Here is a 25933-nt window from a genome sequence, read left to right as displayed (position 1 = left end):
TGTTTATGCTAATAAGTTTGTACAAAATTATACATTGAAATATATTCGGACAATTCAAGTTGCAGGCCAAACACCTCGTGGTTTCTATATTTAGAAATGCGCGATTCCTTCTTGCCGCCGCATGTCTTGTGATTTGTTTTCGGCCAAATCTCTGTCTATCAATTGGGCACATAGAAATCACGTGACAAAACACGACCACTGCAAGATCAACATCGCCAAGTAACGTTCTTTTCTTTTCGGTTTTGTGTTCATAATTCGGAAATTGTGTGAAAGTTTCGTTGGTTAGGCGGTGAACCTGTTGGGCGTGATTAAGGTATGGTTTTTACACGTGCCGAGGGACTGCATTGTGATTCAAGTTGTGATTCGTTTTTTGAATTGAAAGTAACGGTAGGCTAAATCGACAGTACGTAACTCAGCGTGTGAAAGCAAGAAATTGTGATTGATATCAACATAAATTGTCCAAATGTTCTAGGGTTACACTTTTTGTATGTCAAGTTATTGTATTTTGAATTTATACCACAGGATAAGGTAGAGTGACGGAGTAGAAAAGAAGTGTTTCTGTTATGTCTGAATCGGAATCAGACACTGATGGGTTGACTTCAACCCAGGGTGTAGCTGCAGTGGCTATTAAAAGAGATGAACTAGCCATAAGAGTGGCCTCGCTTCAGCAAGAAAATCGTGTGCTGAAAATGGAGTTGGAAACATATAAGTTAAGGTGCAATGCACTGCAGGAGGAAAACAAAGGTCTTAGACAAGCAAGCGTCAACATCCAAGCCAGAGCCGAGCAAGAGGAGGAGTATATTTCAAATATTCTGATGAAGAAGATCCAGGAGCTGAAGAAAGAAAAGGAGACGCTGGTTAACAAATATGAAACAGAGGAGGAATTTCTCACCAATGAACTACAACGCCAACTTAGTCAACTTCGACAGGAGAAGGTGGAGCTGGAGCAGACCCTGGAGCGAGAGCAGGAGAAACAAGTAAACACACTCATGAGGAAAATTGAGAAATTGAAACGTGAAACTCACGACAAACACTACAAGTTGGAGGAACTACGCCGCGAAAAAATTGAGCTGGAAAACACTTTGGAAAAAGAACAGGAAGGCCTTGTTAATAAGCTCTGGAAAAAGATGGATAAACTAGAAGCAGAAAAAAGGCTTTTACAGGAGAAGTTGAATCAACCTGTCAGTGCACCACCTTCTCCTCGTCAATCCGTTTCCCTCGATGGTGGTTCAAGTGACAATCTGACTGCACATGTAAGGTATCTGAAAAAAGAAGTTGATTATCTTCGGCGTCAAGTAAAAGCAATGCAAAATGAAAGAAATTCTAAACTCAGTCTGTATCTAAGTGAGGAGAAAAACCTTAGGGAAGAAAATGCCCGCTTGCATAGACAGTTATTACTTGAAACCGAGCGTCGCGAAGCTTTGTCACGACAACTTTCAGAGTCCGAATCAAGTTTGGAAATGGATGATGAAAGTCGCCACAACTTGGATACATCAGCAACTTTAGTATCTGGAAATTCAGCATTAATAAGGCCCCGGGCAATTTCAAGTCCAGTGCCGTATGCAATGGTGACAGGCAGGCCAATCTCGCCACATACTAGTGTTACAACTGCATCTGGCTTTGCTCCACCTTCTCCAATGGGAAAAGGAGTCCAACAGCCAACTAACAACAATAACTCTTTACCAGGTGCTAGTCTGCTGTCCAGTAGCCCCAGTACTTCACGTCATGTAAACAATGCAAGAGCACCGGCCACACAACAAATGTCGACTAATCAAAATGAGTTTATCAAGCCTTCCCCACCAGCTTCTCCAGCAGCTTCACGTTCAAAGTCCATATTTGATTCATGAAGCAAGCCAATGTCCCAATCTCCACTTACTGTAACTGTTATTTTGCTATTTATTAGACGCATGATTGCATGACATGTGCTTATTATGTCACATCTAGTCCATAATTTGTGCTTCTTTTTTTGTGTTACCCCGGGATGCAAGGTCTAGTATTTTGGTTAACAATGGCCGATTTTTCCAAATTCCTTTTCTGTTTAGTGGTAGACTACGTTCTATTCGTTTGCCTTGTTAAGTTCCTAATTTTTAGTGTGACACTTCCCTTGCTGCTTCTGTTTGTGTTGTTTCTGAGCCCTTATTTAACCATGTAAAACTTCCACAAGGTTATAGACTATCAAAAACATGGGGTGTTGTAGGAAGACCCCGTGTCATGTCACTTTGGCTGTAGTCGGTGTCCTTGCTGTTATAGCAGGTGTCGTTCTATTGGCCTTAGATGTTGCCACAAAGATAATAAACAAAGAAATGGACAAAGTAAGTTTAAATAGTTGATAAGAGTCATAGGGCGCATCATATTAAACAATTGGAATAACAGCACATAAAATAGACCCATTATTATGGGCAATTCCAATGCTTAACCGCTGCTAGTTTAAAGTTTCTTGATGCTTTCTATTTTTTAGCAACTGGTTTTGGGCTTGGATTCGCCGGTCTTTTCACAGTGGATGAACCCTGCTCCGCCCTTATATATGCAGTATTACTTCTTCCATGTTACCAACCCTGGTAATATAACAAAGGGTGAAAAACCGTCTGTAAAACAATATGGTCCCTTTACTTACAGGTTAGTAAAGGTATTTAAAAAAAAATAATATTGCTACATAACAACAGGAAAGAATCTTCTGGAAAGATTTTGTTCAAATCCAGACAGAGCTTACCATTCTTGTATCTCTTTAGGCTGTACCAACCCAGAATGGATGTTGCTTTTTACACCAATGATACTGTGTCTTACAAGTACAATCACACTCTGGTTTTTCAGCCACTGTTATCAGTAGCTGGAAAGGACACGGTCATTCGACAGCTTAATGTCCCATTGGTGGTACGTCACTGAAACTATAAACTGTTTTCAGGGCGGCTTCCTATAATTTGAACTTCTTTTAACAGACTATAAACAGCATGGTGAAAAAACTTCCTCAATTGGTCAAAGACTTGGTTCAAGGTCTACTGGCGTTTCTTGGTGATGCAGATTTGTTTGTTGAACATACGGTTGAAGAGTGGTTGTTTGGGTACAATGACAGTGCGCTGATGGCTGCCAGTAAAATTTTGGAAAGGTTCAATGTCCATTTAGATCCAGCATTTGGCCTCTTTCTCGGGGTAAGTTTCTATCCATAGTTGAACAAGCTTTGTTGTATCTCAGAAACTTCTGGTACTTGTAAATAAAGTACATGCATGTATTTTAGAGGTGGCAATTGAAACAGTATATTTTCTATACATATACATTATGGGTAGGTTTTTTGTTTCAACGAAAAACAGTTATTATAAAGGTAAAAACTGAGCCAAAATAATTTAAATTTTTCAAAAATTTGGAATTGTAAATTGTTTAAAAATTTGGGGGCACTTAACATTTCAGCCAGTTAACCATTTGTCATAATGAGGCTCATTGTGATGTGTGCATTTCGGCTCCGCTATTTCATAATGCTAATGCAATGCAAACAGCCTAGGGCCAACAGCATGTGACTGCCAAGTCAGCAGTAATGTGGCTTACTAGCTCATAAACAGGCTTCTTGGAGGATTTGCTGGTAACATACGCTAAATTGAATGAACTGCCCCTTGTATATCTGGGCTTTATTTCATTTGTAAATCTTCTGAGCGATCTACGTGTATGTTTTGTGCAAACTGGAAATTACATATATAAAAAAAATCAACTCAACGGTGAACACAGGCTAAAAATTCGCAGTAAAGCTGTAAGCTCGTGTTGAATAGATTGTTAAAAATGCTAAAAATCCCACAATTAAACATTTAGTTCAACAACAGTGATGATGGTTTGTATTTGGCCGACACTGGAAAAGGAGACATATCAAATGCAAACAACTTGTACCGCTGGAATGGAAATAGGTATAAATGTAGGCTAACTGGCAAGTGCTTTCTCTTCATCAAGCAAAAAACTTACATAATGCCATCTGTATCATGTATTTGGTTATAGAAAATATTTGTGTATGCGATAATATCTGTTGTTGCAGTGGTTTACTGTCTGGCATTGTTTGAGCTTTACAAATAGAACAGATTATATCTGCATGTGTTGATGTTTCTTGTGGACAATCAATTATTAACTTCAGCCTAGAACAACAGTGGTTAATAACTCCAGTTAATGTTCACTATTTTGTCTCATGGAATTTATTTGTTTCTAAATCTTTCATCACTTTATATGTGTAAATGCAATATGCATATGGCGTTGATTCAAAACACTTTTGTCATATTTAACGTAAAGCAACAAGTGTAATTTCTTTCCAAATATTTTTAAACTTTTAATTGCAAGAGGGACTGAGTTTAATATGCATACTTTTTTTTAGCACTTTGAACTACTGGTCATCAGACTATGCCAACATGATTAATGGCACCGGTAGGTTTTATAAATTAGTAAAATCCTTTGGTCTATTGTAACACAATTGCTTGTTTCACAGATGGAGTTTTTATGAACCCAAAAGTAACGGAGTCTGACGTTTTGTACATCTTCAACACAGATGTGTGCAGGTGAGCAAGATGATCTTTGCCTCTGAATAACTCATTTTTCTCCATGTGAAAGATTTACTTTGGGAATGTTTACCAACTTATTTTGAATTGTGGAAAAATTACTGTTGCATTTTCACCTGTTTGTAATAGTTTCTGTCAGAAATTTTGAAAAGACATTGTTTTTTTTCAGATCGTTGTACCTTAAATTTTCCAACAAGACATCTGTACGGGGAATTGACACCATGCGGTTCCGCCTGCCATCATCTGTATTTGAAAACACTACTCTTAATCCTGACAATGCTGGTTTTTGTGTACCCAAAGGCAAGCTATTGTGCAATTATTTATCATCCATCATATCAAAAAAGATGAAAAATTAAGTGTCTCCGAGTGTTAAAAGTAAATAAGTTTTCTTACTTTTAATTAAATTTTCTCTTACTTTTAATAAATGTTCACAAAATTGTTTTTTCACTGCCAAACACCACGTTTTTTTCAACCAATATTGAGCGTGTCAGCTCCCTGTAAGGCGAAATTTGCGTTCACCACCTTATTTGACTCCAGGCAATTGTTACAACACGGGAGTGATGACCATCAGTCCGTGCAGGCAGGGAGCACCCGTGTTGATCTCGGCACCGCATTTCTACATGGCGGCCCAGGAAATCATCGATGGCGTTGAGGGCATGCATCCCAATAAGGATGAACACGAGACGTTTCTCGATATTGAACCGGTAAGTTCAGTCTTGTTAAACGCGCGGCGATCGTGTTTTGTGTTTGCCTTCCAACGTGTCGAACAACATGCGATCTAATGGCTTCCCCGCGTCGAATTACACTTACTTCTTTGGATGCACGGTTGCTGAACTTTGTTACCCGAGCAATAGTTTTCGTGATAAAGGCAAAACATGCTTCAGTTTTTGAAACTTTGAAGATAGCCTTGGAATGCAAAGGAGCGTTATTATTTAAAGGCGATGGCTTAGCCAAACTGCTTCATAAACTACGCTTTTATATCGAAACCAACAATTATCCCATACAGGCATGTCGAAAGGATACGTGCTATTCTTTCGCACACAAATGCACTGTGCTTTGGGTCCATGTTTCCAGTTTTACTGTAAAAAAGTAATTTGCGATGAACTAATTATTGCTCGCAGACTTAAATCCAATTGATAAATATGCCGTTCCTATGGTAACAGGGTTCAGGTCTAAATGGTTAACCTGATAGTACGCTGAAGAAGTGCATACGCAAACACAAACGTATTCGCGTCATTTGACCTGGAGAGCTACAAGGGCGCTCGTGAGAACGCAAATGTCAATCTAATAAACACATGGGTCTGTCTTTCGTTTTCACTTCTTGACACCTAACGCCTGTGCATCGTTCACCAGATGTCGGGGGCGGTTTTCCATGCAGCCAAGAGACTGCAGGTGAGCGTGGATCTCGACCCAAGCGAAGCCGCTTTCAACCAAATAAAGAACGTACACCGGGTAATTCTGCCGGTTCTCTGGCTAAACGAGGTAATTTTTGTGGCGTATGTTAAAAGTAAAATTTGTTTGGTGCAAACTACTTGGAGTGAATTACTTTGAATACGACAGCCAAATTAACAGCATAACATTAGCTTTGGCTTTCATATTCAAAGTAAAAGCTGTTGTTTTGAGGTTAAAGTTTAAATGATGGAAAATAACCAGACGTAAGTCTGGCACATGCTTTTATGATTAAGTGTATTATTTGAAGTCATTGTTTAATAAACTGGTTTTGACCAGGCTTTACATTAAACGCCAAGTGTAATTCGAATAGGATCGCTTTTTGAATACAGCACCACAATTCAACGATCGATTCTGCTGTTTCCACTTGAAATCACGTTCATCGGCAAAATCGTGCCGTTGGAGTGCGCGTGGTAAACCATAATCCCAGTAGGGTGACGTCATACCTATGGGTTGAAACTGCGAGAAGCTTTAGGAAGAGAAATATGTCACACAAACAAACTTAGCGTTTCGCTATGCATGGTTTCGACAAGCATGTTATTGTTCTGTTGGTAAAACATATATTTCGGATATTTTCGTTGTCGAAGCTTACGGCTAAGGGTATTTATGAAACGGCATGTAACTCTGACTTATTGTGTGTTTGATATTTTTACAAAAGTCAGACTCTTTCTTAAGTGTACAAAAACATACATACTATGCTCAAGGAACCAACCTCGTCCTTTGTTCAGTAAAATTGGGTACATTGATGTATTTTAAATTCTTTTTGTTCAGAGTGTGTACTTGGATGCTGCCACTGCCAACCAGTTTAAAAACGAAGTGCGCTTACTTGTGCGAGCTGTGCACGCACTGCCCTACGTCATTCTTGGCCTTGGTATTTTGCTCGTGCTCATGGGCGCCACCTTGCTGATAAAAGGGGTAAGTACTTTTTTCAACTTTTACTTTCGGCTTGCTTGTGACCATGGGAAAGGAAATATTATTTTTTGTAATACGCGCAAATTAAACAGTTGTTAAGGGGTGACATTGCTTTACACGAGAATACACAGTGAAATATATATATTGACGAATATATCTCACCTGTGTGTTCTCGTGTAAGTGCTGACGAAGCCTTGTGTATTGAGCAAAAATATGCAGAGTAATTATTACCGACAACATATAGAGTTGCATATTTAAACGTGATCTGCATACGTTGCGCACGGCAAACAAATTTACCATCCCGCATGTATAGCATATGAAAGAAAAGGCTGGCGCATACGAGATTCCAGACGAAGATCCCTTAATTGCAAACGGCGACGCAGGCGAACAAGAAGTCAAGGAGGGATAACATTGTGATAATTTATGCAACTCTTTTTTTTTCCATCATTACATTTTTCTTTCCGTGGTATTGAACTTTTACTGCGTGGCCATTCTTGTTACTAGATCTATATACGATATCGCAGCGATCAGCTTTTGTGCAATTCTTGATGTAACCTGCTTTGCCCCGCGGTAATCGAAAGTGCCTTTATTGTGCTGTAGCAACAAAAGCGCCATTATTTCATAACACCCTAATTCTGTTTTTGCGAATTGAGTTCGTTATGATTTTTGCAGTACATCCTCGTACAAAGTTCATTCGTTCGTGTTTGTGTTGTGATCCACTGTTAAGTTTGTTAGTTTCCTAATCTCTTTTTTTCCCTTTATCAATAGACAGACTAGTGACTACCCTGCTACTATACATGCACCTCATTATACTACCTTTGTCAGTTGCAACAATTTACATATTTAAACCATCGCTGATATGTAAGCTCGGCGTTTTACTCTTCATAGTTGTTTTTCAAACAGAGACTTTATAGGAAAATTTATTACTTACCCTCAAAAAGTGTGGGCTAACATCTCAGAATATTTGCCGTGTGTTAACAAGGATATTTGCGATCACGTCACGTTTACGTCCTAAATAAATTCATCCTCATGCAAGTTGTATGAATGTAAACACCTAGGGACAAAACGTACGCAAACAAATACACAGGTCTCCTGTTGTGACACTTATAATGATGCATAAAAGTTAAATTTACAGGGTAAATTATATAAAACTTTGTGTGCCTGATTTACGGCATGGCTCTGAAACACCTAGCGGATAAATTTCAGATGTGAATTCCACCCATAAAACAATATTTTTCAACCGTATTTTGAAATTCGATGGTTACTCACTCAGAACTTTAAAACATGCAGCAATAAAAGTTGCCTCGCATATGGCAGTTTTTTGGACATTGGTCCTTGCGTAACGTCACAGGCATTGTTGCTGACGAAAAATGAGGTTGGAACTTTGCAAAAAAAAAGTCTTCAAATAAGGACCCCAATGATGAAATTCGTTTTCGCATTTCAAAACCACAAATCGGGGCCTTAAGATGTTGCACGTGGACCCTCGATGACCTCCGGCGTTCTCTGCTAATTATACTCGTCGCCGGTCACGAGGTCGACAGCTGGCCAATCAGCGTCGATTGTTCCCATAATTGCCGTCCACTTGAAGCAGTCTCGAGTAGGCTCCGAATCGATTTGCTTCGCGCGTCTCCAGCGGCAAAGTCGAAACGGAAGCGAGGACGCCGCGAAGAATTGACTCCAAACTTCCAACACATGGGAAGTTTAGCCCGTCGGGTTAACGTGTATGTTATTGAGTTGCATGGGAGACGTATGGATACCTTAATGACAACAACTGTTCGATTAGTTTAATGTTAAAATAAATAATAAGCAGTTGGTACATATCTAATATCAAGCAATATATGCAAATTAGCTTAATTATATCTCTCCGACAATGTCAGTAACATGATGGTGTAGATTCCATTGCGATAAACTGGCAAACAGATACAGAAAACGTGCCAAAATTGTACATGGGATTTTGACCATTGTGCATTCAAACCTTGTGGTAACCCAATTACATCTATCCATTTGCATTGCTATATTATTGTTCCGTGAAGACATTACGTAAGTTCACCTCTTTGTGACGACACAGCAGCTTAGTGAAGTGGCAACTCAACCACGATGGTGCTTAGCCTTAAGTCGCCGGCAACCTTGCCACTCATTGCCATGGCAACCGACTGTGGAGTGGAAGCTCCTGCCGGGCGTGAGCCGCAGCACCAACACTTGATCGGCTTGAAACGGCTCGATAACAGTTTACTTTCGGCCCAAGAGTCGTAAACCAAATGCGTATTGTTAACTCTTTAGTTACGAAGAAACAATTATGCATCCCACATGGGCAATCCACAAACCTTGTCTACATATCACTGTGTAATCCTATAGGACATAACAATGGTTTAAATCACAGGTTCTTAACGATTGACTGCTTTCTGGCGGTTGCCAACTTATTAAAATAGGGAAAAAGGGTTTGACGATGCTATTCATCTAATAACTTCTTTGTCAGTCCTACTTGTTGCGCCCTTGCCAAAACACGACATTTTTTAAATAAAACGAAATGTCATTGGGCTCTACTAAAACCAACTAGACTCTGCTATTCAGCCTGCAGCCTGATACAGGGACTAATTTCTAGGAGCTTTTAGTCCAAGACCATGACCTTTTTGATGAAAGTCTTCATCACCGAGGCCCTTATCAGTTCTCCGTCCATCCGATACAGACAATTTGATGTCACGGAGAAGTGCTAAGAAACCCAGAGTGAAAGTTAGCTGTGATACTGTGAACGTGACAGAACACGGTCCTGGAGGACTCATGCTTGAAGAAGAATGAGAAACAGACGTTTTGTGCGTTTTGTTCATTAGCTTCTGTTTGACATGAAGTAAGTTGCTCCCGTAATGGTCCTCGTGTTCGTTCTAGTGTCCACTTGTGCGTCTGTTCGTCAAATTTCGAGGAAGTTTTGTTCAAGCACCACTCGCTTCGTCCTGTAACCTAAAAAAGAGCAATTGTTTTCCCCTGAAATTCCGCCGACTTGCTTGCACGTAGAACTTCGTAAAGTGATACTAAGGGCAAACGCTGAAGCGGGTACTTCAACGAGCGCGCCAAAATACTGTCTAATGATTTGTGAATGGAATAGTGCAAAATAAAGCTTGGATAATTTATCGCATGGTTGTGAAAGTAGCCTAAGTTTAGAAATAACTTTATTTCCGACTTAACAGGCTAACTTTTAAATCATTACCCAAAGGCGTCAAAAAATAAACACTGATTTTTTTTACAAAATATGCATGACACAAGGGTATATACAGATACAGAACAAACGTCAAAAACGATTATGGACTTCCTCATAAATATTGGGCCGAAACCATAGAAATCTGAACTATTACATAAAGATCATCTCTAGCTAAGTTAAATACAAAATATAACCACACTAACATACAAGGAATAAACAACCACAGGCATTAGTTTCTTGTCTTGTACGATTGTTCACGTGTTATTGTTAGAGACTGAATAGTTACGAAATGGCTCTATCCGACGTATTTTACAAAGAAGCAATGGAACATTGCCAATCTTATAACAGTCGCCTAATGACAGAAAGAAGAGTGAGTATATACATTTTATGGCATTGATCAGTACAAATTTTGGTGAGGTAATTTCAATACAAGTCAGATATGATCTGTTTTCTTAGGTCAGATTGCCATATTTGGATTCTCAGACGCGTGTCGCACAGAATGACTGCTGCTTGTGGTTTGAAAAACGGTACTTTTTTGTTTTTATTGTTGATGCGCACAAGGTGGTTTCAAATAGCATTTAATTTGATCAACTCTTTTGTTATGCGAGTCAATTTAGGCAAGTTTGTTGGTGATATTATTGCATAAACCTGATATACTTTCTGTAGGGGCTCAAAATAATTGAGTAAAACTTTGTTAATGTAAGTGTTTTCTAGACACCGAGGCCCGGGGCTCCATCCCAACCAAGTGTATTCCTATGCAAGTAAACGGTGGAAAAAGAGACCTCGTTTCAACCCACTGCCAGAAACTCGTTTTGAAGGTTTCATTTTTTTAACAAACAGATTCTATAAATAAAGTAGTTGGCTGTTATTGTCCTAAATAAACCTTGTTTTTTCGTATTTTCATTACGTAAGGTACAGTGATCGCCAGGCCAGCTTCTGCAGTCTTTGGTTAAAATTCAAATTTTTTGAATTAAAGTGTTTTGTTTCAGTAGATGCTTCCCATTTAATTAATGAGAATTCTAACGATTCATCCAATATCAATGCCATTGCTGCTGCCATGATGGAGGAAGAGTCAGAAGTCGGTGAAGCCAACTCGACTGTCATCAATAATGATGATCTTGATGATTTTGATGACGACTATGACGTGAGATCAAGAAAAAGATCCAAACGCTCCCAGAGGGTAAAAATACTTATATGTGTATGTGTAGCAGAGCAATGGTTTTTCACCAGAGAATTGGAAATGATTTACCTTTTCCAGGTAGATTTAATATTATAACTGGGCTATTTTCAGGGAGTGACTTCCACTGGTAAAGCAAAGCGCACTGAGCCACCGGAAGATAAAACTCATGCATGTGAATGTAAGAAATTCAATGTACAAAGTTTGCTTTCAATCTTTTATGTATGCAATATTTACTGTAGATTGTGGAAAAAAATACAAAAACAGGCCAAGTTTAAATAATCACTTGCAACATATGCACCAAGAAGAGCTTGATGCTGATGAAGAGTACACTCCAGCAGGGCGTCACACACCTTCATCAATCATGTCTGATGATTTGCATTCCACTTCATCCCGCACATCTGCTGCTAATTCCCAAAAGGCTGTAGCTGCCTCCGTTGGTAAGCAAAACTGCCAGTGCAGGGTCACAGCACCACCTTTTTGTCTGTTATTTTTCAGCTGAGGTTGAAGAGGGTATGGAGACTCGACCAAAGAAAAAGCGTCAAACACCGATGAATGACTATTGTGATTTTTGTCTTGGTGACGCAGATGAAAATAAGAAGACTGGTGAATCTGAAGAACTGGTCTCTTGTGCTGACTGTGGCAGGTGCAGCAATACTTACTCAAGCAATGTTGTATTTTTGTGTATATTTCTTAATAACCAATTTAAAAATTACTTCAGATAAGTTCCATACTAAAAACTTGTACCATTGTAGGTCAGGCCATCCCTCGTGTCTGCAGTTCACTGACATCATGACCATGAATGTCAAGAAATACAGCTGGCAGTGCATTGAATGCAAATCATGTCATTTATGCGGGACATCAGATAATGATGTATGTGTTTTTGATTTAAGTGTAAATCATTCCATTTTCTTATTCATTGTATTACTCAATTAGGAACAACTTCTGTTTTGCGATGACTGTGATCGAGGTTATCACATGTATTGCTTGCGCCCTCCTATGGAATCACCACCTGAAGGAAGTTGGATATGTCGCCTGTGTGAAAATGACAGGAAAGAAAGGGAAAAAGCTGCTGCGAACAATGGAACTCTTAATTTGTAACACTGCCACTTGACATCATTTCTAGTATCTTGTAAATTTCTTGCCGAACTTGTTTTCATTTGGAAGGAATAAAATTAAAATTCTGTACACAAAAAAACTTTTGTTTGTTGACCCAATTATTTGCCTTCATGAAGAAATGCACTCATATCAATTGGCCTTTTCTTAATAGCATAGTAGCTTTGTTTCAATCAGAACACACAATCTAGTTTTTGTGTTTTATTATGAAACAACACATAAAAATATCATAATGATGTGTCTGCGGTCTCTCTGCTAATATGATTAGGGTCTGTGCACCTTTCGGTGAGTAAAAGAAAAACCAGAGGCAAAGGCACCAATGCCAAGTATGCAAAACTAACCGGGGTATAAACAGGGCTATATGCATTGCTAAGAGCAATAATTGAATATGCCAAGGTTAGTAGGTGCCAAATCATAATAAATATGTTCTGTAACAAGTGTTCCCCAAACAAATCCTTTGGTTTCTGCAAAAAATGCTTAATTAGTAAGTGTACAGACGATGCATTCAAATTTAAACCTGCCTTCATGTCCCAATATACAGCATATGCAGCCAGACCAGTGATGGTGGCCAAAACAATGAGAAATGGATAGGCATAATCTAAAAATTTCAATATTAAAGGAATAAAAATAAACAACTTGTAAGCACAAAAAAGCTTTTGTGCATTGTTTACTTACAAATTAGTCCTGCACACACTGCATGTATGACAACGAGAACAGGATGAAAGTATAAAGCTGCATATATTGACATATTACACTTTTTCTTGTCTGCTTCTGTGCCAAGAATTTTCCCAACCAAAATAGGGCGTAACACCAGCATTAGCGCAAGTGAAAACAAGTAAAATAAAAATACTATGGAGTACCTGAAGGTAAATATGTATTTATTAAATACAAGTCACTACAAACCGCACAAAATCACTTACAATGGGTAGACTGCTTCTTGGGAGCACCTCAAAGTTTCAACAAACTTTATTTGAGGATTAAAAAATATTGTGTACCAATCAGATATTTGCTGAACTGTGCATGTTTCAAGATACAGAGAACCTTTCGGTTCAAACGAAAGTAGTGTAAAGATTGAGGCCATAACGGTCTCAAGAAATGCAAAACCCAACTGTATGGCCACATTTTTTCTGCAGAGAGAAACATCAATACAGGAGGATGTTTTGGATGAAACTGTTTCCCCCTACTTACTTCCACTCCGAGTGTTTGTGAAGGACATAAAACCAGTGCAAAACCAATGGAAGCATTGCCATAAAACCAAGGTAAAGCCACTCAAACAGAGAAGGCGATTCAGTACATCTCATACAATGATCATAAGCATCTGATCGGAAACCAGCGGGACAAGCTCCACATTCTCCCCACACACCTGTAAAACATTTGTAAAGCTTGTTGTGTCTATTTTTTGGTCAATTAAAGACTACTACAAACATATAGCCACCTGATGACACATTTACAAGGATTCGGCCACAATATCTTCCAGGGCACGTCGCCATCCTGATCCCGAAAAGTTGCAATAAAACTTAACGCGAAGCCGCTAACAAAGTCGGACAGCAGCTAATCAATAAAATGAATGAAATAGCTACTGTCATGCTTCATTTGACGCGATAAAAAACATTTTGTTTTGCTCTGTTAATAACTTGCACTGTAACACCATGCAATACAGGTTCAATATGTTCTAAATTAATATATTTTTTTATAAATGTGACCACAGATCTCGATAGAGATATGACCCAAAGTACTTCTCATGTCCTGATCATGCGTAACGGTCGACTAATGTAAACAAACGTGTCACGCGTATAGTATTGCAGCACCTAAAAATAGTGCACATGGATAAGTAAAGCAGTAGATGACAATGAATCCAGTAGGTAAATCGATTGCACTTGTAAAATATATGTTTCTCGTAAATTTATGTCTTACAAGTTGTTGTATCTCGCAGAAATACTTGTTGTGGGATCATGCAACATGGACCTCATTTCCTATGCACCGCGACTGCCCCTACCCGGTGAAACCATTCATGGAACTCGGTATGCCGAAAAATAACATGTTTCGAATCATTCGGACCTAAAGCAATTAACTGTTTTTTATTATTAGTATACAAAATATACTGGTGGTTTACTTATTGATGTGTGCTATTTTTTGCAAAAGAACTTTTACATTTTTTGTTCCAAGATATGTGACAGGCTTTGGTGGCAAAGGAGCCAATCAGTGTGTTGCTGCAGCTAAACTAGGGGCAAATACAGCAATCGTTGCAAAAGTGGGCAATGACACCCATGGAGAAGAATTTATAGAAAATTTTAATGCTATAGGTGTTAATACAGGTATACATATTGCTAGAGAGTTGCTCAACACAAGAAACACTTGTTTTTATATTTTGCAGAATACATTACCAAGACCAATGAGGCATGCACAGGTGTTGCCCCCATCACAGTTGGAGCAGATGGGTGCAATTCAATTATCATTGTCCCAGGAGCCAACTTGCACCTCACAACAGCTAACATTGATCAGGCATCAGCACTGTTTGGTTCAGTGAAGGTGGGATTGTACTCATATATTGGCTTCAATATAATATTTTGGTTATTAGGTTGTGCTATGTCAGCTGGAAATCTCAGTGCAATCAACTCTCCATGCCTTAAAGAAAGCCAAGGCAGCAGGAGCTTTGACGATATTTAATCCAGCTCCAGCACCTCAAGAAGCTCTTCCAATTGACTTTTTTAAGTGTTCAGATATCATCTGCCCAAATGAAACTGAGGTAAGCAAATTTTTGTTGTTTTCTAATTTGACCTCCGGTATAATGAAACTTTTTTTCATCCAACAGGCAGCCACACTAACAGGTTTAAAAGTGACCAGTGTTGAAACTGCTAAAGTTGCTCTTTTGGCACTTCTTGAAATGGGTTGTCAGTTGGCAATTATTACCCTTGGCAAAGAAGGCTGTGTGTATGCAAATAACAACAATGATCCCACCTGGGTTGAGACTGACAAAGTTAATGCTATTGACACAACAGTAAGTGTTGATTTGATTTTGTAGTAATGTTATTTTTTTGTTTCAATAATAGTGTGTATGATTTTATATAAATTGTATCTTACAGTCACTGACAAGGAAATTTAGATTATATACTTTAAAAAGTAGCACTGCAGTATAGTGACTGAAAATTTCACATAATTTCGCCTTAAAATTTGAAGTTAATCATTTAAAAATCGCGCATTTCTTTTTACAGGGTGCTGGAGACGCGTTTGCGGGTGCTTTAGCTTTCTTCTTTGCAAAACTACCTCAGCTACCACTGCACGAAAAGTTACGTCGTGCGTGCTTCGTTGCCAGCGAGTCGGTTCGCCGAGAGGGAACGCAAAAGAGCTTTCCATATTGCAAAGAACTACCCGAATCTTTGTTTGCTTAGCTAGGCTTGGCAATTATTCATGTGTTTAGTGGCAATTTATGTTGAATTGAAGAATCTTGCTATTGACTTGTACAACTCCTGCAGCACTCTACCCCTGCAATCAGTAACTGGAATTTCCGATCCTCGTTATCAATGCTTGGTCTGCATTCATTTGAGGGGTTGGGAATGTTGCTGTACGTAAAAAAAACGGCCCAATGTGATTATCAACGTAACTAGACAATACGCGCGAGCAAGAATACCTTAATACACTGCACTTTCACGAAATAAAAGCATGTGGTGGAAAAGTTTTATACAGTGAAACAACACAGAACGCCGTTGAAACAATCAAGATTTGATAACTGTGTTGTCTCAGCAAGCAAGTCTTGGTTAACACTAAGCGGAGTGTGTTTAACAATAACGCCATCTATACAAGGGCATTTGTCAAAAATATTGCTTCCCAATATCTAGTAAAGAACAAACACTGAACGGGCGAAGCTCGTGACGCTGACATAGCCAGAGCGGAAGTGACTTGCAAACGTTTCGTGGGTTTTAATGAAACAACCACCACCATTTTTTTACCACACCGGGAATCCTGATTAGGTTTTCTTCTTGGTATGCAGCATGCGTTTATACGGAATTTAAATACACAAAATAAACACAACGAATAATATTAAGTTTTGCTGCAGATGTATGGGTCGGGCGCTTGACCAATGCTGGGCTGCCAATCTCCCGCCGTTGGCTAGTTTAGCTAACATTCGACTCGCTAGAGCTACACAACGGCAACAAAGTTTTATTTTACTCGACATAAGGGGGCGTACTGGTGCTCTTGCATTGTTGCTGGGAACGCAGCTTCACATGGTGATTGTGGCAGAAGAAACTACGAGTGCTGTTCCACTTTTTTATATATTTTAATTCAGTTTACACTTTTTAAAGTTTGCTAAAGATGAAGAAATCTTGTAGCAGATAAACAGCTGAGTTGGTAGTCCATTGTGTGCTGTTGCCATATTTTTTGCCTTGGGATTTTCAAAATTGCTTGCAACAAAGTTGGGTTGTGTGACAGATTTCGCTATAGGAAACTGAACGAATTTTCAGATGAAAATGGATGTGCCAAGAAACATGACTGGTCTTTATCTTGGAGAGGTAATTCACATTAAAGCTGATACAAATGTTATCTTTGTGTGTATACTGCAGTTGGTGCAATAATTTATAGAAACAACATCAAACATGATATTATTGCCTTGTGCTAAATTAAAAAATGAAATGCACTTTTTCGGTACTAGTGTCAATTTATAATAACCAAGGTTTGAAAGAAGTGAATTGCGTTTTAGTATGTATATACTTTCATTTGAGTACTTTGTGGAATTACTTATAAAGGCTAATTATTTGTCCAAAATGAACCAAATTTTTCTTCATGTATAAAAAAATCAATGTAGCAAATATTCTTTTGAGGAAGATTTGACTTGGGCACACATTGTGTGTGTGTGTGTGTGTGCTTTAGAGGCCCAACCATTCAAAGCCTTTTGTGCTAAAAATATGACTATTGTTAATGTTTACACAATGACTGTTTAAATATTGACTGAACAAGTGAAACTTTTAAACACATTGTTAACACACAGACACAGGTAAAACATTTTGTTAGAATTGATGTGCATGGTTAAAAAAATAACTCCACAGTTGCTGATTTTGTTTGTTTTTAGTTTATTCAAGAAGGCTATCTTCCCCCTCGAGAAAGAAAGTCAACTATTCCTTCTACCCTATACAGAGGTCATGTTGTGAAGTTGGCAAGAGCCCCAAACTCTAATCCACATAGAGTAAGTCCTAATGTTAAACCCTCCAATATAAATTTAGTGAAATTGAATAAAAGATAGCGGTCATGTGTATTACCATGATTTGATGGTTGTTCAAAATAAATAATTGGAAATGAGAATATAGAATATGTAGATGTGGGTTGAGAATACGAAATTATGTGTTTGGATTATACACTTTTTACATTATTTAGAGTTCTGTGGGAAGATACCCAATGCACTCACTCAATTCTGGTTTTGCTGGATTAAAAGTTCCTATTAAAGATCAAATGGTAACTACTGTCACCTTACCTTACACTATATTTGTGAAATAAATATCAATTTTTAATTTTATTTGTCACATGGGGTATTTTGGACAAAATGTTCAAATACCAGAACGCCTACTATATTTAACTAAACGGTTCAAAGGGGAACGTCAATTTGTTTTTCATTTCCTCAATTGGGACATAGAAAGGTCAAACCTAATGGAAAACCTTAGTGTAAATGTCAAACTCCTCTTTATCGCCGACGATGTCAATGTATTTGGACGTGTTCTTCTGTCGCATTACATTTGACTCGCCACAAGACGCGAGGAAACGAACGCGGGTCATATTTCAAATGTAACTTGTGTACTGTTTTCACAAAGGCCGATCAGGCTGTTTACAAGCCGAGCGTTGTCAACAGTGACGTAAGAATCAACGCTTTGTAGTCAGGGACGGCGTATTCCATGCCTGCAGTGCTAACCGATACGCCCAGATACAGTGCGTGTTGTTGTTGTTGCCAACATTTTTCTATGAATAACTGCGTTTGTTCTTCTGCACACAATTTATGATATGTTTTGGTTTATGTTCAGACGTAACATTCCATGTTTTTGTCCATAGTTTTGTTTGTATTTATTTTTCTGGGACGAACTTTGTCCATGTTTACGCAGAACTTCAAGAATCCAGACGAACAAAGGACGTCTTGGCGTCCCAAAACAAGAGGGAAGTGGGCCAACTACCCGATGACCATCGAAATACGAAAAATGGCTGGGTAATCTTACTGCCCACTAACTCGTGTATTTGTCTGTCACTCACTAGGCCCAATGCAAGGTTTCTCAGCGATAAAGCTCATTTTGCTTTAACAAGCAATCAACATAAAAGGGTTTTTCGATTTTTCGTTGGTGATGGGGTCCACAGAGTTCACTAATTTGGCTTCGTTTCCACGGACCAAAAACTATTTGGAAAACCTTGGCCTGAAGCCCTAAAAGTTTGTTTGACCGAATATGGTGGCGTTTAATACTCACCCTGTTTGAAACAGAAATGGTTCGTCTGCGAGTTTCCTGGCGGAATGCGTACTGGCCGGAGGAAACGCAACTTCACAAAACGCCAAACTAAATGCTGTAGAAGCTGGAGCGTCTCGCTCTGCACATGTCGGCATAGCTAATCGGGTAATAAATCTAAATTGTATTTAATTGAATGACTTACATACATAGTGCTCAAGGGGTCACGTAAACCTGCCCTTCTGTTGTATAGGATTTGTAACCATTTTCAATCACTTGCTTAATTTAACAAATTCGGTTTCTTAGTTAATATGAAAGACTGTTCCAGTTGTAATTTCAGGAACCCAAGAACACAGATAAAACCCCTGAAACTTATTCGTGAAACGCAAAATGCAAAATTCTTAACGTGAAGTAGTAATCTACTGTGCCATCACAATGCAGCGTAATTTTTCAGTCCAACCAGAGAAAAACCTGTGTTCCCCAAATTGTTTTTTGTTTGTTGTTGAAGGGTTATAAATATACTACAAACCATTATTTAAGAAGTATACAAGTGGTACTTAACGCTGGGCGTTGAACGTATAGTACGCATATTTTAGTAATTTGCGCTTCTAAAACCTGTGTCTTATTCCCAACAAGTTTAAAAATTATTTTCAAATGTAACACTACTTATTTGTGCTACTGTTGCGTTGTCGTTGTGCGTTTAATTCCAACGCCTCTGCAAATCAGACGTTCCACACTCCTTCTCTCTACCGGGACAACGACGAGGACCAGTTTTATCAAACCATGTTCGAAGAAATCCGCCAGGTGGTGTCAGTGCAGGACGACGCGATGAAGCGGAACCGTGAAAAACTGGAACGAATTCTCATCAACGACTCGAACGTCAGCATTCGACCCGACGTGTACGTGGGCACTTGTTTCAATTGTGTTGTGCACTAGGTGGCGCTTTCTATACAACAATTCACATACTTTTACAGAGTCAGTCCAGCTCGAGGTCAAAAGAGAGTGGCCACTTCTTATGGTCATCCTCGGCGGGTCATGGCCCAATCCCAAATGTCCAAACGGCCCCACACGACCTTACCCCCAAATGAGGTGCTGAGGTCCTCTTCACTCCTTCTGCCCGTACCCTTCGTTTCGCATCACCGATCACATCCCAAGGATCATAGGAGCGTGACCAGATCGGGCAACGTCACTCCCTGGCTTCCCAACGTGGTTGTCACGTCACCAAGAATGCACAGGGCCAAAGCTGGTAAATTGGCAATTAAACATTGAAATGTTGCAGTCGCAAAGAACAAAAACTGTGTGTGTTTATAAACTAGATTCAAGATCAATTTATCAGCACCCCATTTTTGTTTTGTTTTTATAAGCCTATGGCGGCAAAATTTTAAAAAGACCCTCAAGAAGGGTGAAACTCCTTCCTTGTAGTTGCCTGAAATTATGTGACAAACCTACACTGACGTTAAACTCTTACCATTAGAGCGAAACTACCGCGACGACGGTGTGCGTTGGAATACACCAGAACCTATGATCCCGGGAACTAACTGTCAACCGAATATCGGCGTGTCGTCGTTCGAGCGTCTTCAGAAGCTTCTCGACGCGGCTGCGCTGGTGAGACTCGTCAAATTAGATCGGTTTCTTGAACATTTTTTTTCCGTGGCGCCCCCTGAGAGCTTAGTGACTTGAAAACGACCCCTCAACTTTCCATTGGAGGGTGATGCAACAACAACCAGTGTGTTGAACATTAGTTTACAATCAAAACGTTACAAATATCTTTAATTCAACCTGATATCATAGGTTGCATAACGGCTGTGACCACTAAATGCTAAACTGCCCATTTTTATCAGAGCCCCATAATCGCCCATTTTGGAGACCATTGTTACCAGACATGCATGAAATGCTTCTCCATCGTAAAATGCGTTGAGCTGAACGTTATGTATTACGTGTGGGCGCAAATGCATAGGTGCCCTGTTACGTTTTTGTAGATGATGTAAAAGTGACCCAACCGATCGTTTGCATATCATATAAAGAATTTACTGCTGTTTGTATAAATAATTTACTGCACTTGACTGCTGCTAATTCTGTCCCGCAGCACACAGCATTTTATGTGTGATGTAAACAACTTCGACCTTCTACTATATTCAACATTGCGTCATTGTTAAGTCCAAGGGGAAAACTGACCCTGAGGGAACACGTCGAGGATGTTTTTGTAAATGTATCTGTTTGGTTAATGCATATTTTAATGCAATAAAAATCGAATGTAGGTGAAGGAACTGGGGTGCCGGATGTGGAATAGCGTTTTTATGTTTAAATAAAAGTTTTAGGCGTCAAGCAGATAACAAAAACAAACAAACAAACAAACAAACAAAGTTTAGTTTTGCTTGGCTATGGTGTTTAGACCTTGTTTTCTCCGTAAGGTTGCACCTAGTTTGGTGCCCAACGGATGACGGTGATTATATAGTCACCACAAAGTGGAAGTCTTTGCTTGTGGCCGTTTGGTCAGCGAAGTCGTCTGACAGTCACACCAGCTGCACTGATGAGACCTTATAGGTGGCCATCTGTCTGCAGCTTACACAACTCTTGTTTTGTGTGTTTGTGAGAAAACGTAACTGTTGGTCCACACGGTTCCATAACATCAACGAATCAACACATGATTACATGTTTGCACTCGGTCGTTTGTTGCAAAACGTCCCAAGGGCCTTAAACCGCCTCCTTCTACCTTTTAAACTGCCATTCAAGGTCGAGCTTATTTCCCTGTTGTATGGTAATGGTTAAGTGCGGAGCTCTGTACGTCACAAGCTGCTGGTGCGGCGTGCTCCTGGATTACTCTTACATTTGCTAATCGGGCAAGGTTTTAAAATTAACGAAATTGCTATGTGCTCAGTATCAGGCGTTGACGGAGTTACAAACGGTCAATAACTTTTGTGATATAGATTTACTTTAGTAGAGGGTCGGGTCCCACGTCGGTAACACCAAATCGTTGCAACGCCATGTACAGGTTCGACTACAATTGGAGTCATTTTTCATAATATCTTTATGTCGATTTCTCTGTCTTGGGTATTCAGTAAAACGCGAAAAAATCGTAAACACCACACCTCGCCGGTCACCATGGTAACGCCGTATGTCGGTTTCATTTCTTCCACGGCGCAACAGAAGTGTTCTTGTTTACAGGAAGAAGCCGAATCGCCCAGGCGGGAGCGAATCCGAGCTGGGACGGTGAGAGGTAAGTGGCTCCACTCGTGTTATTGCGCTATTTATACGACGCCCTGTGCTGACGCACTCTCGCGCGATAAGCCCGATAAAGCTATCTCCCGATCGATTTGCAACAGGCGATTTTCGCAGTAGCGCCTCCGTCGCTCGCGGTCGAATGCCGGGCCCTGGACTCCTGGGAGCATTGGCCAGAGCCGGGACACAGGGCACACTTACCACAGTGATGCCATTAATCTGAGTGCGCAAACTGTGGGGAGTGCAACCTCATCGCACGGTCGATGGAACTCGGAATCAGTTTTCAGGCGCTTTGTACCTCTGCGGCCGCCACCGCACTGACATTTACGTTCCAGAATTAATCATGAGTTTTAAGAGAAGGACAGCGTATTGGTGAGGAAGTAAATTTTTTTTTTTGAAAGGCATGTTGAAACCTGCTTGAGCATTCCAGCCCGTAAAAGTATGTCATGGGGAGAGGAATGATATAATGGCACGCGTTAATGTCTGTGCTGTTTTGTTGGAGTGGATAGCAGGACGAGGACGAGTGAAAGTTTCCAGTTAAAATAGTTGAACTTGTCGTTTTGGTCCGCTGTGATATGTGTCTGTCGATTTAGGGAGATGCTGTAAAGCGCGGTTAATTCAAACAGAAACAGGATGCTTCGTGTTGTTTTAACGCAGCTATTTAAATCTGACAAACAATCATTGTAAGATGCCTCCCCCTGCCTAACGCGAAGCGGGTTTCTATAGGGAATGAGAGAAACAATCAAGCAGCGACGCGTGTCAATGTTAATAGGTGATATTTGAACCTGGCCCGTATCGGTAAAAGTTGGACTTTGTTAAATCGAATTCTTGCTGGACGTTTATATCACATCTGTTGTATGTTTCTGCTTTTTATAAAACGCTGGATTTCCTTCTGACTTAAAAGTATTTGACAACAGCTGGCCTAAATAACTGCTGTAAATTTTCGACAAAAATACTTAACAATATAACTTTACTTAGCTGGTGTGGTATTATAGTCCCTGCGAAAATCTCGGTGCTTCGCCATTTTCATCTTCATGATGTTAATATACGACTATATTATGGGCTACAATTCTCGGTCAGAATGTCAAGAAGTATATGGGCCGGTTGTGTTCTACAGTTCACGTAATTTCAGTATGTTACAAAATGCCCAAGTCGTTCGCCCCTCTGGAATTAGTAAACGGTTTATATCGCGGGATTTTCTTTGTCGTTGTCTGGTGATTAATCACAGCCTTGTTTTCGAGAGGCCGCGGAAGGACAGAAATCGCAACTGTCAACGCCTTCTGGGATTCTCCAGGTCACGTCACATTAATTGCATTGATTAAACCGTTGCGACCCGACCCTCACTGTTTTGTTTGTAACCTTCGACAACTGCCATTTTCCACAGTAACCAACCAGGCCATTGCCATTAAAACCTGGCTTACGTAAAACTGAACAGATATTGCTGCTCGAAAACCGCCCATTGAAGCCACGCGACTGGACGCAAGCACCACCCCGGATATCACCCAACAGCAAGCCGCGTTGTCAGTCGTCGTACCTGCGTCGTTCCAAGACGAACAGTCGTTGCCTCCCACACCTGTGCCACTCACCCCGTTGCCCCCGACTCCAGAACCCCACGCTGACATGGGTAGCGCCGCGAGTCGCTTGACCAGGAAAACAAGCAACCACACCCCTTCCCCGCCCCCTTCGGAAGTGTCAATTAAGTTGACGGTGGAGAGGGACGACGGCAAGCGGGTGCCCATCAACTTCGAAATGGGTAAGCTTATCTTGCGTATGGCAGCTTTTCTTGTGTTCTGCTTGGGAGGTTTTCGCTTGTGTTTTGCGTGGCGCGTTGTCCTCGTGTGTGTCACAACACAACTTTGTGGGAGAATTGATTTTTTATTTATCGCATAGCAAAGAAATGTAGTCGTACAAAACCTGTCCACATCAACAGAAACACGCTTTTCAAATATTGTACCTTTGCATTTGTATTAATTTCATGACTGCTGTATTGAAAGTAGTTAAATAAGCGAATTTCGTGTCTATACCACAAGTCATTAGAACTCTTAAACAAAAAATGGAAAGCGCGCGGAAAGTGTGGTATAAAATACTAGACCATAAACCCTTTTGGTGCTTTGTGTGTTGTGCTGTGTTTTGGTGACTAACTCCTGTTTGTTAAACAAAGAGGTGGAATCGAAACACAAGGAAAACGCGATCGAAACGATCCTTGACGAGGTTGAGGTGGGTGGTTTTGTGGTGTTTTAGTAACAGGATGATGTTGTGGTAGATTTTTTTCAGATGTAGTCTAATGCATTTTCACTCGCATACCCTGTCACACTGTGATATTTCAAATCGTTTTGTAGAAATGACCAACTTTAGGAGTTAAAATATTTCTATTCCCTGGTTAACTTCAAGGGTGTTTGACAGTTAGGGGTATTTTTGGTCTGTATGGCTAAATATGTGCGCAACGCAACAAAACCGTTTCTGTTTCTGCGAAAATCTTGAGGTGGCAAATGCAAATTTATTCCAGCGCAGAATTGTTTACTCGTCAAATAACGGTGTCCCCAAGGTGTTAGTTCATTCTATAATGAAAGCAACGCAATCTTACATGTATTCACTGCAGAGCCAAGCGGAGAAGAAGAGGCGTGAGTTGGAAAAACTGCTGCTCGAGCATCAGCAGATCGTACACGAAATTGTGCGGTTGGAAACGACCGCGAAATAAATTTGATCTGCCCGTGAGAGCTTGTGTCTGTGGATGACGCAAAGCTTTTTGTTTCCTGAATTCGGTGAAGCAAGCGAGATCGCAGCTGGGTTTCGAATTTTGCAACGCCTCCATGACAGTTGTTGTTGTTGTGTGAAAGACCGAGTTTAATTTTTGTGCACACACGGAAAGACCCCGTTGTGACTTTTGGTACTCCCATATTAGTATATTTGATCGCCTCCTAAAAGCCTGTAATGTACTATTTGTACAACCTGTGTTATTATCGTTATTGGTATACGGCCTCCTTGCCACGGAATTTTCTTTGCGGTACTACAGTTTTTCCACTCTACGAAGGCAAAAAACTCTGCCAGAACAGTCTTCAAGCCCACACGCAAATTTGCCACTTATCGTTTTATTTTTCAAATACACTGTTTCACTCATTGAACAGCATTCCTGTATGGACTCAAGGTTACTTAATTTGGATAGATGGACGCAGGCTCAGTATACTCGGACAAAAGGATTTCGGTTTTGTTGACGTTGCAACTGTGCAGTCGTGATGGTGATAAGAGTTAGGGTCTACGAATGGCGTTAATGTCGTTAACCTGCGAAGTAACAATTTATTAAAAATAATAATCATGCAGGGAGACAAAAATGTGATTAGCCACCTTGCAAACATGCGATAAACCTGATTGTGGTAGACGTACTATACAGCAGGTTGCTGATGAAATTAAAAATGACTAATTATTTGCAATCTAATTCTTGTTTGTCAATTAATGGATATTAATTGTCATGTAGCTACTGGCTTTAAAGTTCAGAAACCAAATTGTATTTGGAGGAAGGGCAATTAAATTCCCATTCTGCAAGGACCACCATGTGCTTCCCTTGTTAGCACATACCTTTTGAAAATGTTCTGTGTTGTAGAGAATGCATTAGGTTGCTAATCCAGTAAACATGTAAAGCTTATGCAGATACCTAAAGATGGTCACTGGAACTTCACATGAGCTTGATCATGGTGCACAGTATCATGTGTGCATGGACCTAACCATTGAAAGCAGATGGATACTGTGAATGCTCACCTATGAATGAATTTGTGTACTATGTATTGTTTCAATTCAAGAAATAAAATCAAATATATAGATATGCATAGTTATGATGGAATCTGTAATGTGTACTGTTTTGAACTTCTTTCCCCCACAAAAATTGGAAATAGGCGGTTGGTGGTGATTCAATGTAGTGTGGCTCTATTTTATGTCT

General features: G+C 39.9%; 6 protein-coding genes across 8 annotated transcripts; 5 read left to right on the top strand and 1 right to left on the bottom strand.

The window, feature by feature from the left end:
- The first annotated feature begins 557 nt into the window (after window positions 1–557).
- On the top strand, window positions 558–2172 carry LOC145889453 (coiled-coil domain-containing protein 6-like). Its single transcript, XM_082980409.1, has 2 exons — window positions 558–1665; window positions 1774–2172. Exons 1-2 carry the CDS (start codon window positions 564–566, stop codon window positions 1845–1847), a joined length of 1176 nt encoding a protein of 391 aa, XP_082836535.1. The 5' UTR covers window positions 558–563; the 3' UTR covers window positions 1848–2172.
- LOC145889451 (lysosome membrane protein 2-like) lies at window positions 2172–7577 on the top strand. Its single transcript, XM_082980408.1, has 12 exons — window positions 2172–2312; window positions 2459–2616; window positions 2730–2871; window positions 2937–3146; window positions 3796–3887; window positions 4343–4392; window positions 4454–4523; window positions 4693–4823; window positions 5061–5227; window positions 5877–6005; window positions 6744–6887; window positions 7198–7577. The coding sequence occupies exons 1-12, from the start codon at window positions 2184–2186 to the stop codon at window positions 7291–7293; spliced, it is 1518 nt and encodes a 505-aa protein (XP_082836534.1). The 5' UTR covers window positions 2172–2183; the 3' UTR covers window positions 7294–7577.
- Window positions 7578–10265: 2688 nt separating this feature from the next.
- On the top strand, window positions 10266–12439 carry LOC145889040 (zinc finger protein DPF3-like). Its single transcript, XM_082979918.1, has 9 exons — window positions 10266–10447; window positions 10534–10604; window positions 10792–10895; window positions 11070–11257; window positions 11369–11435; window positions 11497–11694; window positions 11753–11900; window positions 12010–12127; window positions 12191–12439. The coding sequence occupies exons 1-9, from the start codon at window positions 10367–10369 to the stop codon at window positions 12353–12355; spliced, it is 1140 nt and encodes a 379-aa protein (XP_082836044.1). The 5' UTR covers window positions 10266–10366; the 3' UTR covers window positions 12356–12439.
- A 158-nt stretch (window positions 12440–12597) lies between these two features.
- Window positions 12598–13961, bottom strand: LOC145890027 (JNK1/MAPK8-associated membrane protein-like). The gene is made up of 6 exons (XM_082981069.1): window positions 13806–13961; window positions 13565–13733; window positions 13291–13497; window positions 13046–13230; window positions 12892–12968; window positions 12598–12834 (listed from the first exon to the last, which is right to left on the bottom strand). The coding sequence occupies exons 1-6, from the start codon at window positions 13858–13860 to the stop codon at window positions 12598–12600; spliced, it is 930 nt and encodes a 309-aa protein (XP_082837195.1). The 5' UTR covers window positions 13861–13961.
- Window positions 13962–14082: 121 nt separating this feature from the next.
- On the top strand, window positions 14083–15993 carry LOC145888663 (ribokinase-like). 2 transcript variants are annotated; one of them, XM_082979463.1, is made up of 7 exons: window positions 14083–14232; window positions 14304–14391; window positions 14537–14685; window positions 14745–14899; window positions 14949–15116; window positions 15183–15368; window positions 15583–15993. In XM_082979463.1, exons 1-7 carry the CDS (start codon window positions 14214–14216, stop codon window positions 15757–15759), a joined length of 942 nt encoding a protein of 313 aa, XP_082835589.1. In that variant the 5' UTR covers window positions 14083–14213; the 3' UTR covers window positions 15760–15993. The 2 variants fall into 2 exon arrangements, with proteins under 2 accessions (XP_082835589.1, XP_082835590.1); XM_082979464.1 differs by having other exon boundaries at window positions 14139–14228.
- A 657-nt stretch (window positions 15994–16650) lies between these two features.
- On the top strand, window positions 16651–25129 carry LOC145888642 (uncharacterized). 2 transcript variants are annotated; one of them, XM_082979440.1, is made up of 12 exons: window positions 16651–16878; window positions 17436–17549; window positions 17738–17815; window positions 18454–18554; window positions 18822–18951; window positions 19510–19682; window positions 19758–20029; window positions 20258–20388; window positions 21949–22000; window positions 23438–23755; window positions 24164–24219; window positions 24602–25129. In XM_082979440.1, exons 1-12 carry the CDS (start codon window positions 16831–16833, stop codon window positions 24698–24700), a joined length of 1572 nt encoding a protein of 523 aa, XP_082835566.1. In that variant the 5' UTR covers window positions 16651–16830; the 3' UTR covers window positions 24701–25129. The 2 variants fall into 2 exon arrangements, with proteins under 2 accessions (XP_082835566.1, XP_082835567.1); XM_082979441.1 differs by lacking the exon at window positions 24164–24219.
- The last annotated feature ends 804 nt before the right edge of the window (window positions 25130–25933 follow it).

Source organism: Ascidia mentula, chromosome 2, assembly GCF_947561715.1.
Source record: "Ascidia mentula chromosome 2, kaAscMent1.1, whole genome shotgun sequence".
Classification (NCBI taxonomy): domain Eukaryota; kingdom Metazoa; phylum Chordata; class Ascidiacea; order Phlebobranchia; family Ascidiidae; genus Ascidia; species Ascidia mentula.
This window is presented reverse-complemented; position numbering and strand designations above follow the sequence as displayed.

Coding starts and splice junctions, on each gene's coding strand:
- LOC145889453 (XM_082980409.1), top strand. CDS start 564: ATGTCTGAATCGGAATCAGACACTGATGGGTTGACTTCAACCCAGGGT. Junction 1,666..1,773: donor AGGAGTCCAACAGCCAACTA/ACAACAATAACT, acceptor TGTCGACTAATC/AAAATGAGTTTATCAAGCCT.
- LOC145889451 (XM_082980408.1), top strand. CDS start 2,184: ATGGGGTGTTGTAGGAAGACCCCGTGTCATGTCACTTTGGCTGTAGTC. Junction 4,393..4,453: donor CAACATGATTAATGGCACCG/GTAGGTTTTATA, acceptor CTTGTTTCACAG/ATGGAGTTTTTATGAACCCA. Junction 4,524..4,692: donor TTCAACACAGATGTGTGCAG/GTGAGCAAGATG, acceptor GTTTTTTTTCAG/ATCGTTGTACCTTAAATTTT.
- LOC145889040 (XM_082979918.1), top strand. CDS start 10,367: ATGGCTCTATCCGACGTATTTTACAAAGAAGCAATGGAACATTGCCAA. Junction 10,448..10,533: donor GCCTAATGACAGAAAGAAGA/GTGAGTATATAC, acceptor CTGTTTTCTTAG/GTCAGATTGCCATATTTGGA. Junction 11,695..11,752: donor GGCTGTAGCTGCCTCCGTTG/GTAAGCAAAACT, acceptor GTTATTTTTCAG/CTGAGGTTGAAGAGGGTATG.
- LOC145890027 (XM_082981069.1), bottom strand. CDS start 13,860: ATGGCGACGTGCCCTGGAAGATATTGTGGCCGAATCCTTGTAAATGTG. Junction 13,498..13,564: donor GTCCTTCACAAACACTCGGA/GTGGAAGTAAGT, acceptor TTCTCTCTGCAG/AAAAAATGTGGCCATACAGT. Junction 12,835..12,891: donor CTGTATATTGGGACATGAAG/GCAGGTTTAAAT, acceptor CATTTTTTGCAG/AAACCAAAGGATTTGTTTGG.
- LOC145888663 (XM_082979463.1), top strand. Junction 14,900..14,948: donor CACTGTTTGGTTCAGTGAAG/GTGGGATTGTAC, acceptor TTTGGTTATTAG/GTTGTGCTATGTCAGCTGGA. Junction 15,369..15,582: donor TTAATGCTATTGACACAACA/GTAAGTGTTGAT, acceptor TTCTTTTTACAG/GGTGCTGGAGACGCGTTTGC.
- LOC145888642 (XM_082979440.1), top strand. CDS start 16,831: ATGAAAATGGATGTGCCAAGAAACATGACTGGTCTTTATCTTGGAGAG. Junction 22,001..23,437: donor CCGAGCTGGGACGGTGAGAG/GTAAGTGGCTCC, acceptor AAAACTGAACAG/ATATTGCTGCTCGAAAACCG. Junction 23,756..24,163: donor GCCCATCAACTTCGAAATGG/GTAAGCTTATCT, acceptor TGTTAAACAAAG/AGGTGGAATCGAAACACAAG.